This window comes from Leptopilina heterotoma, unplaced genomic scaffold, assembly GCF_015476425.1.
Source record: "Leptopilina heterotoma isolate Lh14 unplaced genomic scaffold, ASM1547642v1 Lhet_550, whole genome shotgun sequence".
Classification (NCBI taxonomy): Eukaryota; Metazoa; Arthropoda; class Insecta; order Hymenoptera; family Figitidae; genus Leptopilina; species Leptopilina heterotoma.
The window spans coordinates 603,119-619,792 of record NW_025111120.1 but is presented as its reverse complement, the minus strand read 5'-3'; the positions used below and the strand labels follow the sequence as shown (position 1 = coordinate 619,792).

General features: G+C 28.4%; 1 protein-coding gene across 1 annotated transcript; it reads right to left on the bottom strand.

The window, feature by feature from the left end:
• Positions 1–3,524: 3,524 nt before the first annotated feature.
• LOC122508723 lies at positions 3,525–4,656 on the bottom strand. The gene is made up of 2 exons (XM_043622240.1): positions 4,333–4,656; positions 3,525–4,122 (listed from the first exon to the last, which is right to left on the bottom strand). Exons 1-2 carry the CDS (start codon positions 4,576–4,578, stop codon positions 3,796–3,798), a joined length of 573 nt encoding a protein of 190 aa, XP_043478175.1. The 5' UTR covers positions 4,579–4,656; the 3' UTR covers positions 3,525–3,795.
• Between the last annotated feature and the right edge of the window lie 12,018 nt (positions 4,657–16,674).

Sequence of the window (16,674 nt, the reverse complement as noted above, 5' to 3'; positions counted from 1 at the left end):
CTGACATGTATTCTGTGTATATAAATAAATAAAATTTTTAATTTTAAACTCAGTTATTTATTTGACATCAACATGAACGATTCAATTATATTAACGTTATCGGGAAATGCTTCCACTTTAGAATCTCAATTCTTTCCACCAATCGAATTATTGCCTTATAAAAATTATGTTCTTGGGCTTGTTGAATTTCTCTCATATCATTCGATTCCTAATGTTGATATTGGTAAAAATAAATTTTACGTGGGTGATACTGTTTATGAAATGGTAACAGGAAGTTACGAAATAAGTGATATTAACAAGGACTTGCAAAAGAATTTAAAAAGTCGGGGTTGTAATATTAGTATTCAACCTAATAATAATATTTTAAAATGCATAATTTATTGTGATGAAGAAATTAATTTTGAACCTAATGATTCTATTGGCAGTTTATTAGGATTTTCTCATCGCAAATTGAAAGCTAATCAGATCAACTAGTGTCAATTATTAAAATAAATTCTATAAGAATAGAATATAATATAACTACAGGGGCATATATAAATGGTAAAAAAGTACATACCATTCATCAATTTTTTCCTGTTGTTTCACCAGGATATAAAATAGTGGAAGTACCAAATCACGTCATTTACTTGCCAGTCTCGGTCAGAACAATAGATTACATTCAACTGCGAATTGTCGATCAAGATGGACGTTTAGTTAATTTTAGAGGAGAAACTATAACCATCAGATTACACATTAAAGCTGTAGAATAATGGGAATTGTTTTCAACAATCGAAATAAGATTGGATTTGGTTATAAAACGGAAACACCATGTCAAAAAGGAATCAGTCGACGACAAATCTTCAAAAGATTAACACCTTAAAATCTCAGGTTCCTGAAAAAACTGGGTCTAAAAGTTGTAAAAAGAAGAAGTTAAAACGAGTTACAGTATTTTGTACTTGTATTTGTGCATTTGCATATCGTACAGTTATAGTTTGTTATGGAAGAGGAAATGTTAAATATTGAAAAGTGTTACGACCCGAGCTAAGGTTAGGTTAGTTTACTAAATAATTAGTAAAATGGAGACAAGTTGCTGATTTATCAAGTTGGTAAGACTTGATATTTATTTTTAAGTAAGGATTCGTTCGACTTTAAAAAAACTACGGGTTCTCGTTAATTAAACATATACATATTCCTTATTTATGATGTTTATTCATTAAACAATGTTGTATTTAACAATATAGTTCTTACTTACAATTTAGTTGTGTATAGAAGAATGTTACAATGAGTAGGCTGCAACCAGCTATGCTTCGCTGCTTACAGGGATGAATTATAGTTTTGTTTTCAGTTCGTTATTTTAGCACTTAAGGCACTAAACGACTATTTTTGACAGTTAATTCACAATTTCTAAGTGTTAATACGAACACCGTACCTTGATACAAAAGAAAACTTGTTTTCTTAATGTTTCGAAATAACTTGCACCAATTTTGTTAAAAATTAGAAAGAAAGTAGTGAAAAAGACTGTTCTAATGATACGACGATTGTATTAATTAAGATTGCTAATTATTAGTGCTAATTACTTCTTAGTTAAGAAGACAAGTTTCCTTTTTAAACACCGAAGTTAACAACTCAATTTAAACTATCGAAGGGCCGACTCACGACACTGTTCGGGCAGAAGCTCACCGGAGTATTTGACAATTGCTCTAAGAAATTAGGGGTTTATATAGTAGCTAAATGTATACTTGATTGGGAATGAGACGATCAAAAGGCACGTATCTGTGCTAAAATGTAAAAAGCACGTTCCTGTGTCAAAATGTAAAAGACACGTACTCTTGCTAAAATGTAAGAAGCACGTACTAATTAGATCATCAATTGTTCGATCCTAAGTAATATAATACTTGCTTTCATAACAATTTGTTATGACTTTTACATACTTAGTCATTCAAACTTATAATTTTAAATCTGAAGCTCTAGTGTTTAATTAAGGAACTCTATGCTTGTACCACTTATCGCTGTTTATGATAAGCGAGCGACAACTGTTTAATAACCATACGAGTAGATAATGAACCGACCGCCGCTCACTTATCATAGGATTCTAGATCGCGGTCGATTATACTTTCAATAGTCGAAAATGATAACTCGTTTGTGCAGCTCACTAATTTATCATAAAGGGTTTCTCTATATATACCATATATATATATATATATATATACATAGTAATTATATGTTTATTATTTATTAATTACTTATTGTATATGCGTATATAAATCCTTTTTTAAAAATTATTTATCTATAATTTTACTAATTTATAATAACATATAAATAATAATAATTTATTATATAAATAATATAATATATAAATAATTTATAATATATTATAACAATAATAATATTGTAAGAAAAATTGTATAATTAAATATATATATATATATATATATTATAATTCTAAATTTTTACAATAATTATTAATATTAATACTTAAAATTACTTTTTTAATTTATACATTAATTAATAATTGTTATCACTAATGAAATTAAAAAATAAAAATTATTATATATTATACCTAATAATTAATCTTATTATTATTACCTGTAAAAGATTGAAAAAAATTATATGTTATAATAATAAGTTTAAAACAATTCATACATTAATTAAAAATTGTTATTATTTAAACATAAACGAGTTTTAAATAAATAAATAAAATAAATTATTAAAATTAAAAAATGATAATTATTAATAATTACCAATAAAAATTGAAATAATCTTTACGTTAATAATAATTATTAATTATTATTATTATTATAACTATAAATAGTAATAATAAGTATTATGTATTTTTAAGTAATTAAAAATTAAGTTAAAGTTATAATAATAAGAATATTCTGAATGTGATGTAAGATTACATAAGAAAAGAATTTTTATCGCGCTAATGTATAAGGTTACTTACCCTTGTCAAGAATTTGTCTGAGGTTAGTTATATAGTAAATACAATCAAGTTGTAGCGTATCCATTCATAATGGAAGCATAATTTTTTTATTATTTGAAAAATTTATTAATTACTTGATTAGAAATGCTATTAAGAGATAGAAGTAATTATGTAATCATTTTTTAAGTATTTAAAAATGTACAAATAAATAATTAATTAATTAATTTTATAAAAATATAGAAAAAATTATTTATTTATTTTTAAATAATGTATTATTAATTACTTTAATTTTATAGTGTAATTTTCTCTTTTTAACTTTATAATAAAAAAGTTATTTTAATTTTTGTATAAACAAATTTTATAACAATTAATTAATTTAAGTAATAAAAAGTGTTCCTGTAAAGTAAAATATTAAGAGGAAATATTTTTCAAAAAATAAATTGCTTTTTCCAATTTTTAATGAAGTTTTATTTATTTATAATATAATAATAATAAAATATAACTACTAAGTAATTAGTAATAATAATAACAGCTTGTAAGTAATCTACAAGCATTAAAAAAATGTCACTATTCGACATTTTCCTTTGATTCCTTTTAAACTTCAATGTCCATGGGTTCGCCTGTGTTATCCTGTGTTTCGTCCAACACTTCGGTAGTAGAGGTTATGCCTTCGCCTTCACCTTCAGAATGCTCCTGTAATACATCGTTAGATGTATTCTGCTCCTGCTCCTCTAATACATCGTTAGATGTATCCGGCTCCTGCTCTTGCTCTTGTTCTTGTTCTTGTTCTTGTTCTTGCTCTTGGCCCTCCTCCTCCTCCTCTTCTTGCTCCTCCTCTTTATCACTTTCACCATCACTTCCTAACTCCATAGGTGATCCATTTCTGCATTCCATTATTTCCAAACCAACTCCTCATAGCATTCTTGTTCTGTATTATTATTAGTTAGTAGTAGTTGTTGTGCACTGTATCTGTAGTCGTTTACTAACGGCAGGTCCGATCTTCTTTTCATTATATAAACCGTTTCCCTTATTGCCTCCACTTCAGCAAGAATGTTTTTGTGTCTCAAGAACACCAGTCCTCCGTTTTCGCTCCCAAAGCATTTATATTTTTTGGCTGCCACAGCAACCATAACGATGTTTCGAAGTTCCAAGACATTACTTCCTGGATGAGCCCATTCTATTGGAATATCTGCCAGGATCCAATAACCAGCATACGGACTCTGAAAAAAATAATTTAATTCAATTAATAATGATTTATTATTTATTTATTTATTTAATAATAATAATAAAAAAAAAAAAAAATTTTATAAAAATTATTTATTACTTATTTATTATTGTTTATTTATTATCTATTATTTAACTTTTTTATAGATTATTATTCAGTTTATTATCTTATTTATTAATAATTCAGACAATTTATATCTTCTTACCAAAATATCATTGACGCCATGTCCATTGCGTTTGAACCAAAATCCTTCCGGGGTATTTGTAATCTGCGTAGATACGTTCTGAAAGTTTACAATTGCCTTCCCAGATGCGACCAACCTGCCGCTGAGCAAATCCTTTGATCGCATGGCCAGCGATATAGTGGTCAATTTCCTAAAAATCTCCGAGCTTGGTGAATGAAACCATTGTGCAGGTGCAATTATTTCCATGTACAGCCGAACGTAAGACATTTTTTTTCTCTGAAAAAATATTTAACTTATAAGTAATAAGCACTTTAAAAAACTTCAAATTTAATAAATAAAAAACAATGAATAGTTAACAAAAAATGCAAAATAATCACATTAATTTAAGAGTAATGCTAACAACACAAAACTTATTACATTAAAATTAGGCACGATAAAGATCCACAATATTAAAAAGATAAACAAATCTCACAAAATTAAATTAAATTTTTTTTAAAGCGAAATGTTAAGAAATTAAAAAAAATTTTATAAAAAAATTAATTTTAGTTAAATAAAAAACAATTTAAATTTAAAAAAATTATAACTAAACAAATTTAATTTGGGCACACAAAAAATTAATTTAAAAAATTTAAAAAACTAACAGAAAAAATAAATTTACACAATTGAACAATTCTATTAAATTATAAACATCAAGACATTTAAAATATTCACGATAAAAATAATCAAAAAAAATTTTTTTTAAAAAGAAAAATTTTAGAGTACAATAATTTAATTTTCTATTACACACAAAAAAATTATTTAAAGATTAAAAATTTTTTTAAATTATTTAAAAATTAATATTTTTTAAAAAATTATTTAAATTATTGTTAGTAGTAAAATAAATGATCATGAGAAGGTGAAGAATTGAAAAATTCAATGTATTGTCAAAATTTTGACGATACATTGAATTTTTCAATTCTTCACCTTCCCATGATCATTTATTTTACTACTAACAATTAAACTACGGAAGGATTTAACGCTTATCACTCAATATTTAAATTATTTAAAAATTAATATTTTTTAAAAATTATTTAAAATATTAAAAAATTAATATTTTTTAAAATTATTTAAATTATTCAAAAATTAATATTTTCTAAAAATTATTTAATTTATTTAAAAATTAATATTTTTTAAAAAAATATTTAAATTATTTAAAGTTTAAAAAATTTATTTAAAAATATTTACAAATGCTCGTTAAAAATAATCACTAAAAACTGTCTTTTCGGTAATTATCAATGCAAAAAGAAAAATTGTAGAGTAAAATATTTTAATCTTCTATTACACATAAAAAATAATCACAAGAAAGTATTCGATTTCAAACAATTAAATAATGGTATTTTTTCTTAAGAGAGCGAATTCTATTAAATTAAAAATATCAAAAGACAAATTAAAATTTTTTCCAAATGCCCAATAAAAATAATCACTAAAAATTTTTTGAAAAAAGATAAAAATTTAGAGTAAATTTAATTTAATCTTCTACTACACATAAAAAATAATCACAAAAAATAATTCAATATCAAACTCTCAAATAATGGTATTTTTTCTTAAAAAGCACATTTCTTTTAAATTATACACATAAAAAAAATTTAGAATTTTCACGAATGCCTGATTAAAATAATCACATCACCAACAATAATTCACTTTTAATTATTAAATATAATAAACCACAAATTTAAAAATTAAATTATTAACAAAAATTAAAATTCAGAGAAATTGCATTTAAAACAAAATTATTTTAATTTATAAATTTTAGAAGAATATAAATTCAATTTAAATTTTATATGCAAATACACTTTTTCCTTACTTTTTTTGAAACACGACAAAAGGCTAACTGAACTAATTATTTTCAGTGTCACTTAATTAATGATGATCCTCCTTCGAATCGAGTTCCTTTTTATACCCAAGCCTTAGTTTATAGAATTTGAGACGAGCAGATAAGAGCATGAAGCGAGAGAGAAGAAGAGTGTAGAATGATGTTCTTACTCTTGAAGAGTGGAGATGGATGTTTCTTTCTTTATATTAATTATTTAATGTAATTCTTTATTGAATAATTAATTTATTATTAATTTTTAAATGTTTTTTATAACCCCAAGGTATTGTATCTGTACTTTTTGGCAAAAGTATTCTTTTATCATCGTGCCAACTTAACACTTTTTTCATTTGTTTTAGAGTATATACTTCATGATTTTTACTTTTTATTAAATGCTCAGTTTTTACCAAATCTTTAAATTGAAAAGTGCTTTTTTATAATCAGAAAATTTAATTTTTTTAGCGTTGATTTCTTAACTCCTTTTGCTTTTTTCTTTTCGTTTTTTTCACTAAATATTTTATAAGTATATAATTTAGAGCGCAATCCTATGAATTCGGTTACAATACTCCCATTACATTCGTCTTTCATTAATCCTTATATTTTCTTATTGGCTAATGGAATTCCATATATATTATTTTCAGGGTAATCGGACGTATCAAAAAATTTTAAATCTAGCTTAATAATGTCATAAACATTTGGAACTTTTAAGTGATAAATTAAGCTATCTGTATCAGTATATAGTAATTTTGACAACTCACCGAATGTTTTTTTAATATAATTGTAGTGAAAATCATAAATATATAATTTAGATACATCTAAAATGCTAAAACCAACGTAAATTGGTTTATTAAATTTAACTTGTAGTTTGTTGAGCTCTATAATAACCATATTATTGTCAAATATATTGCAGCTGTGAAAATTAGGTTTTCCAAAGAGAGCTTTAGCTCCAAATCGACCCTCCCATTTCGTAACAATTCTAACATCTTTATGTTTTCTCACATTCTCCATCGTTTTTCCAAAAACTGAATTATTCATTAACTTATAAAAGTTTTTTTCAAATACATTAGGGTCATTTCGCAGAAGAGTTAAGGTTCATGTCTCAGATTTTTTTTATATTTTGCTTATTAATAGTATTTTGGGTCCTAAACAACTATACCAAATTTTAATTAAATATTTTTATTATTTTTCAAGATATTTGCATTGCAAATTTCTTGACATGTTTTTTTCATTTTATTATAACTCACTTATTTTTAAAAATTTATTAAATTTGTTAAGAACCTTTTTTACGTAAAAACCATTGAAGTTTAGTAAAAAAATTGAAAATTAAAAAATATCAATTTTTTAAATTATTTATTTATAAAATTATATTTATTTTTAATGTTTAAGCATGAGACCTATCAGATTTTGTTTAAAAAAAATCTTATTTCAAAGTTTAAGATCTCATTAAAAAACCGTGAAATTTTTAGAATGGCATCTGTCTTTGTTTTTTAGTAATAAATTGTCAAAGTTTTAATTGCACTATCGCGCGCCGGCTCACAGTTGGATTTTTTTACAATTTACTGTTCAAAAATGACTACAGCCTACAATTTTTAACCGATTTGAGTGTTTTTTGTTTTAAATTTAAGGGGACATCCTGGGAGGCCGATTTTTTAAATATTAATTTTTTATAATTTTTTATTTTAAAAAAATTAATACAATTTTTTTAAAAAGGACGTTTATTTTCTTCTTCCGTTACTGCACATGATTTAAATAAGTTCAAAATAATCCAATATATCCACCAGACAATTAATAAAACAAAATAATTTATTTAAATTGTTATGAACAATATTAATTAACAAAAAGTTAACTTTGATTCCTGTTCACTAAAAAATGTTTTTTTTAACATTTACTTTTATATTTAGGATCATTTAATGAATATATGCCCTCCTCGTTCAAAACATAACTTATTTAAATTGTTATAAACAATATAATTAAACAAATAGATAACTTTGATTCCTTTTCACTAAAAAAGGTTTTTTTCCACATTTTCTTTTTGATTTAATTTTATTTTAAGAATACATGACCTACTTGTTTAAAAAATAACTTATTTAAACAAGGAAAGGACATATATTCTTTAAATGAACCTAAATATAAAAGTAAATGTGAAAAAAAACATTTTTTATTGAAGAGGAATCAAAGTTAACTATTTGTTAATTAATATTGTTCATAACAATTTGAATAAATTATTTTGTTTTATTAATTGTCTGGTGGATATATTGGATTATTTTGAACTTATTTAAATCATGTGCAGTAACGGAATAAGAAAATAAACGTCCTTTTTAAAAAAATTGTATTAATTTTTTTAAAATAAAAAATTATAAAAAATTAATATTTAAAAAATCGGCCTCCCAGGATGTCCCCTTAAATTTAAAACAAAAAACACTCAAATCGGTTAAAAATTGTAGGCTGTAGTCATTTTTGAACAGTAAATTGTAAAAAAATCCAACTGTGAGCCGGCGCGCGATAGTGCAATTAAAACTTTCACAATTTATTACTAAAAAACAAAGACAGATGCCATTCTAAAAATTTCACGGTTTTTTAATGAGATCTTAAACTTTGAAATAAGATTTTTTTTAAACAAAATCTGATAGGGCTCATGCTTAAACATTAAAAATAAATATAATTTTATAAATAAATAATTAAAAAAATTGATATTTTTTAATTTTTAATTTTTTTTACTAAACTTCAATGGTTTTCCATTGATTGGGGACTGGGGTATAAGTTACGGAGCGCGGGCCACAAACATCAGTTGCATCTTGAATGGTGCAGCAGTCTACTTCCAGGTTTTCAGGGTTCCAGAGTTTTCAGAGTTTCTTTCCAGAGTTAATTTTCAGAGTTTTTTTTGTTTTGAATTTAGGAGTTATTGATTTTTTATTATAGGTTTTTTTAATTTTTGTGTTCTAGTTTGCATTAGTCTTAAGTTGGTGGTGGTTTTTTTTTCTATTTTAGGGTTTTTTGTTCTAGTTCGCATTAGTTTTAAGTTGGTGGTGGTTTTTTTTCTATTTTAGGTTTTTTTTGTTCTATTTTGTATTAGTTTTTAAGGTGGTTGTGATTATTTCTATTTCAGGATTTTTTTAGTTTTAGTTGTTTATTTTCAGGATTTTTTTTTAGTTTGAGTTTTTAAGGATTTTTTTTTAGTTTGAGTTTTTTCAGGTTTTTCTTAGTTTTTAGACGTATTTTTTTAAGTTTATTTTCAGATTTAGCTATCAAGATGCCAAAGTGCAAATCGCGAAAGAAGTCTCGTCAACGTATTGACATGGAAGAGTACAATGAAATGTGTCAAGAATCTGACAAATTCATTACAACAGCGGAACGTCAGCTCATTTCAACGATGGCTATGACTGCCGAGGAAAAAATGGTTACAGCATTCCAATGGCAGAACAAGTGTCAACGGTATATAAACATTTTCCGAAACTTTTTACGTGAGTCTGATTTTTCTTCATCTCAAAGATCTAGGTGCTTAAATTTAAGACAAAAAATGGAATACTTGCTCTACCATTTTGATACTCTAACGAAACGTGGTGCGGGTGTTGAAGTAGTGAATGAAGGAATAAAATGGGTGGATTTTGAAGAAGCGTTTGAGGGTCGTTTACAAAATAGTGCTGTAATGAATTTAGATTACAAGCATATTAATGAATTCCTTGATGATGCCTTTAGTTTATTTAAAATTAACATTGAAAAAGCTTTAAACAGGTTTGGTCCGCTAAAAGTTTACACCGTATTGTTCGCGAAATTTGTTAAAGATTCCATTGATGGTAAAACCCAAGAAATATCAGATTTAAAGACATTCATCGCGAAAACCGGTGACATTTTAGTTACAACCTCATTAGATGAGTGGTACAATGTTCATGTTAAACAAGTAACCTTAAAAAGAATGGAGGAATTCCAAAAGAAAGATTCTAATTGGAGACTTCATTCTATTGAAAGGTTGGAGGTTAACATTAACAAGTACAATCCCATGCGCGCAAGTTCTTATATCAATTTGCCAACTTCTATCAATCGAAAGCATGCCTGCATTAATGTTCAAAATGCTGATAATCAGTGTTTTAAATGGGCAATATTGTCAGCACTGTACCCAGCAGACAAACACGCAGATCGAGTTTCAAAATATAGACCCTATGAAGATACACTCAATTTTAGTGGTATCGAATTTCCTGTTTCTCTCAAAGACATTTCTAAATTTGAAACCCTAAACAACATTTCCGTCAACTTGTATGGTCTTGTCAAAAGAGATGAGAAGTTTACAGTTACACCTCTTCATCTTTCATCTCAAAAGAAGATGAATCACGTCAATCTTCTTCGAATTGAAGATCACTACATAGATGAAAATCTAAGTGAAGACTATGATGATGAAACTGATGTACCTCTCATATCGTTTAACTACCATTATGTCTGGATAAAGGACTTGTCGAGACTTGTTAGCTCAGACTTATCAAAGCAGAAAAATAAAAAATTCATTTGCGATCGTTGCTTACATTATTTTCTAAATCAAGAAAAGCTCACTCAACATGAAGAGCATTGTCGAAAAATGAACGACACAAAGATTAAATTACCCAAAAAAGGTCAAAATACAGTCGAGTTTAAAAATTTTCAAAATAAGGAACGTGTTCCCTTCATCATTTATGCCGATTGTGAAAGTCTGTTAATTCCCTCGGCAGCACCCCAAGAACAAAGAAATACTGAGGTGTTTCAAAACCATGAAACTCTCAGTATTGGTTATTACTTGAAGTGTAGTTTCGATGACTCTTTGTCTGTGTACAAAGCATCACCTAGAGATGAGGAGAATCCAGCTAAATGGTTTTCTTTAGAATTAAAGAACTTGGCTGATAATCTAGATTCAATATTCAAGAACCCAGTTCCCATGGAAACATTAAGTCCACAGCAGTTGGCAGCTTTTCGAAATGATATGACTTGTCATATTTGTAAAAAGAAAATTGCGTATGGGGATGTGAAAGTACGAGATCATTGCCATCTAACAGGGAAGTACCGCGGACCCGCTCTTCAAGATTGTAATATTAATTACCATGAATCGCAGATCATACCTGTTGTTTTCCATAACCTAAGTGGCTATGATGCACATTTCATTATTGAAGCTATTGCTACAGAATTTGATGGTACTGTTAATCTACTTCCTATTAACAAAGAAAAGTACATTAGTTTTACTAAAAATGTAAAAGGTGGTTTTCTAAAATTTCGTTTTATTGATTCTTTCAAGTTTATGGCATCATCTCTGGATAAGTTAGCATCCTATTTCGATGAATACAAAATTGTAAATTCCGTTTTTTTAAACTACAGCGACAATAAAATCCAATTGTTGACGCGAAAAGGAGTTTTTCCTTATGCATACATTGATTCAAGGGAAAAACTCGACGAAACAGAGTTACCGCCAAAAGATAAATTCTACAGCACATTAAACGATTCAAATGTTTCCGATGAAGACTATGCACATGCGCAGAAAGTGTGGAGTGAATTTAATTGTTAAAATCTTGGTGATTATGTATACTTGTACATGCAAACCGACATACTGTTACTCGCGGACATTTTCGAAAATTTCAGAAACCAGTGTTTAATCTCGTACGGTCTAGATCCAGCACACTATTATACTACACCGGGTTTGACTTGGGACGCAATGTTAAAGTATACGGAAGTAAGACTTGAACTCTTGACAGACATTGACATGGTAATGTTTATTGAACGAGGAATAAGAGGTGGTGTAAGTCAATGTACAAATCGATATGCAAAAGCTAACAATCATTACATGGAACAATTTGATAAAAATAAGGACACGTCTTACATCGTATACTTTGACGCAAATAATCTATACGGTTGGGCAATGGTTCAACCGCTTCCCTATGGTGGCTTCAAGTGGGTAGAGAATGTCGATAATAGTTTGGCAAAACAATGGAGAACGTGCGAAAACATGTGGACATTAAACTTGTGACAAAGTGGGAGGGTAGATATGGAGCTGAAGCCCTAATAGCAAAGCCTAACTTCCACAGCAGAGCCATCTTTAATGAGAATTTGGTTGCTGTGGAACTTAGAAAAATGGAGGTACTAATGAACAAGCCGGTGTATGTTGGCTTGACTGTTTTGGATGTGTCAAAAACGCTTATTTATGATTTCCACTACGATTACATGTTAAACAAGTATGATGAAAATAAATTAAAATTATTGTACACCGACACCGATAGCCTGATTTATGAAATCAAGTGCTCAGACATTTACGCTGATATGAAGCAAGACATTATAAAATTCGACACTTCTGATTATCCGGTTAATAAAGTGTACAATATTCCGCAAGCCAACAAAAAGATATTAGGTCTCATGAAGGATGAATGCAGCGGAAAAATTGTAACAGAATTTGTTGGCTTGCGGAGCAAAATGTACAGCGTCCGTGTAGAAGATGTCTAAATCTGCTTGCCAGATTTCATCGATGCCACGCATTTGAACTTTTCGACGAGGATAATTTTTTCTAGCTTGTTTATGCAGTTCAGTTACAACTGTTAATTTTTGATCAGCCATCACTGTTGAATAAATTTAGCCTCTTTGATGATATAATTTTGCTGTGATTCAATTTCTTTAAGTTTTTCGTTTACTCTATCCTCGATAATTCGGATATAAAGATTCAAATCAAAGATGTCATAAAAAAGGCTAAAGGTATCAAAGCAGGAGTTGTTAAGAAAAATATCGACTTTGATGATTATGTTTATTGTCTACGAAATATTAAAATGCAATCTAGAACGCAATATTCAATTAGGTCGAATCTTCACAAAGTACAAACTTTGAAACAAACGAAAATTGCTTTAAGTCATTATGATGACAAGAGATACTTAATAGAAAACAGCACCGACACCCTCGCATGGGGTCATTGTAAAATTCTTGAAATCGATGAGGATAAACTAATGTAAAAAAAGAAAAGAGGAGGAGGAAATGGTTGTTTGAATAAAAGATGTTTATTTTATTTTATGTCTACTTTATTTAAAAAACCTTAATCTAGTTACATTAACTTGTTATAATTTTTTAACTACATTCAAACTTATTTTAACTATATTTTAACTTATTTCAACTTTATTTTAACTTATTCTAACTTATTTTAACGTTATTTTAACTTATTCTAACTTATTTTAACTTATTCTAACGTATTTTAACGTTACTTTAACTATACTTTAACTTATTTTAACGTTACTTTAACTATACTTTAACTTATTTTATCTTTACTTTAACATTACTTTAGCTATATTCATATCAGATTCTTTTATCCAACTATTATGTGAGCTTTCGAATCCAAGCCATTTCACGTATACATCATTACCACGAGTCTTGAGAACTTTTTCTACGAGGTAAACATCTGGATATTGGACTTTCAGCAATTCTTCTTCATAGAAACCACCTTCGATGGGTTGATTTTGATAATCTTTCAGCTTGTATGTAACTGGTTTTGTTGATTTAACTTTATCCACGGTGAATATTTCCGTTGTCCAATTGGGAGTATATCCTTTTTCAAAGATACTTTTAAATTTGCTAACTCGAACTCTGTCTCCAACTTTGAATTTTGATCTTTTCTGCGGAATTCTACGTAGTTTACGGATACGTCTCAGCAGTTCTCTTGTATCTTCTACGGTGACATCTTTAGGTTTCATACCAATAGTACGATGCTTTTTATTATTGTACTTTGTCATGAGAGTTGGTAAAAGATTAATCCATTTATAATTGCCTTGCAAGCTGAATTCAGGCCACATCATATTTTTTAGAGTGCGGTTAAATCTTTCAACAATTGAGGCTTTCAAATTACTATAGGTAGAATAGAGATTAGTATGCAAATTTTTTGGAATTCGGCCTTGTTTGAGAATAGTTTTCATGGCCAAAGAAATATCCTTTCCATTCTTACTCTTTACAGCTACAGCCCAGGCATATTTGGAAAATATGTCTATAACTGTGAGCATGTATTTGAAACCTTTATTAGAATAAGAATAAGGTATCATTTAAACCAAATCTGCTTGCCAGGTTTCATCGATGCCACGCATTTGAACTTTTCGACGAGGATAATTTTTTCTAGCTTGTTTATGCAGTTCAGTTACAACTGTTAATTTTTGATCAGCCATCACTGTTGAATAAATTTAGCCTCTTTGATGATATAATTTTGCTGTGATTCAATTTCTTTAAGTTTTTCGTTTACTCTATCCTCGATAATTCGGATATAAAGATTCAAATCATCAATAGCTGATCTTAAAGAAGATGTAATTTGAAAAACTGTTTTTATCTCGTTTTTAATAATTTTCTGTGCAAGTCTTAAATTTACAGCGTCTCGTTGCTCTTCAGCGTCTTGAACGTTGCAAAGTCTTTTGTTATCAATGTCGTATTGTTCACTTGGAGTAATTTTAAAACCAATTCCAGAAGGTCCAGGAAGTCCACGACTTGCAAGAGGCCGTGACAAGGGATGCCCAAACACATCAATGCTCATTTTAATACTAAGCTCTATTTGCTTGTACTCTCCTAATATATAATGCGAGCTGAAGCTCGCATTATGTCGTAGTTCTTCGATGATTGACATAATTTCATTATTATGGCTTGGATTACCAGCTTGCTGTGATGCTACTAGCAGGCGTAAACGGTCAACTAGTTCATTGGAATCATCCCAATAGATGTAGTCTGGGTTAAATTGTTTCTTTGAAATCATAAATTGAGGTAATTTCTTTCCAAGCTTCTTCTTCTTCAAAACACCACTACCCTTTTTTGGCGTACCCTTAAAAACTTTTGAAATGGCAACAGTGTATTTAGAACTCCTGGTTACGTTGACAAGTCCACTAGAACTATAATTTTTTCGGTGTGCATTTGTAGCTACAAGAATTTCTTTATAATTTTCCAAATCATCTGCACTTATTAATGCAGGATTAGGTTCTTGTCGAAATAAAAGTTCAAGCAACCCAGCAGTTTTTAAATATTTTTTCTTTCCAGCAAGTTGAATATGTGAACCTTCTAAACCAACTGGTGTATCACCAATAATAAAAGAACCATTAGGAAGCTTACGTACTCCATAAACCATATCTAAAAAACTTTTTCTGTTTTTATTCAATAATTGAATAAACTTATTTGTCAAATTTTCATAATTAAGTTCTTCTCCTTCTTCTTCAAACTTGCTGCTCTTATCAAATATACTGTCATTGAGTAGTGTTTTATCAAATTCCTCTTTCTCATCAACAGCAGTTGAGAAAGAAAAATCATTTCCCTCCTTTTTAACTTTTTCTTTCTTAATATTTTTGAAAGGTATGTCAGTTATGTTCACCAGCTTTTCCAGGGGTGTTACTATTGGTTAAAAAGTTTCTTTTAATACTGTTTCTGCAGCCTCTTTACCCATTTTGAGTAAACGATGTTTCCGCCTAATAGCATCACTTGCTTTTGCTATTTGACGAAGCGTTTCTTGCTCTTTTCGATACATGTTTTCTTCGAGACAATATAAACTATACTAATTAAAAATTCAATGAACTTCTTGTATTTATAGTGAAATGAAGCAATCAAATCCTCTTCTATATCTTCCTTCATTAAAATTACGGTCCTTATCAATAACAACAAATCCATATTTGTCAGATTTCCAACATTCTGAACATAAATCGCGAAATTGAGTATAACTCATATCTGTATTAACATGATCTTCGTATACATGTTTCAGATTCTTTTCATCTTGTCTAAATAGAACCAATAAATTAACATTATCTCGAACAAGATCTTTAGGAATACGAGCATACGTTTGACATAAATAGAAACTGTCAACGTTTACATGTCTGCCCAAACAAAAGAAAGCTCTAACATTATCTTGCTTTTCACAAGCAATGTCATCAAAAACGAATATTGAATTTGCTTTAGCATCTTTTGGAGATACTACTTCTTCATGTTCACTAAATGGAAAATACTCAACACCATCTACCTGACTGATTACATTTTCTAAAAATTTATATTTCGGTTGCTGTAGAGATTTAGAGTAGAGGTAAATATTTTCAAAACTTAGACCATTTGGATGTATTATTAGGGAAAGAAGAGCATTTGTTTTACCACAATTTGAGGGGCCACAGAAAACTGCTCGAATGCTGTCTGAAAACACACTACCGTGACGTTTAATCTTTTTTTCATTAGTTTCAACATCTATACTAGAGACTGGCAGTGCGACAGGTTGTTTCGTGAACTGCATCTTGACAGTAACTGCTTGAAAATCTATAAATACCCAGCTTTTATAGTCAATTTGTCAGTTTCACGTCAACCATTGTAGAGTGAAGTATGATTCTGCATCAGGAGGTGAAAAAAGGTCGCTATCAAGGAAAAGGTTTAATCAATCGTATCATCAATAGTTTACCGTTTGAGTTACATTTACCAGGATACCAATTCTGTGGGCCTGGTACAAAGTTGGCTAAGCGTTTGTCACGAGGTGACCAAGGAATTAATCCACTGGACGCTGCATGTAAACAACACGACATTGCTTATTC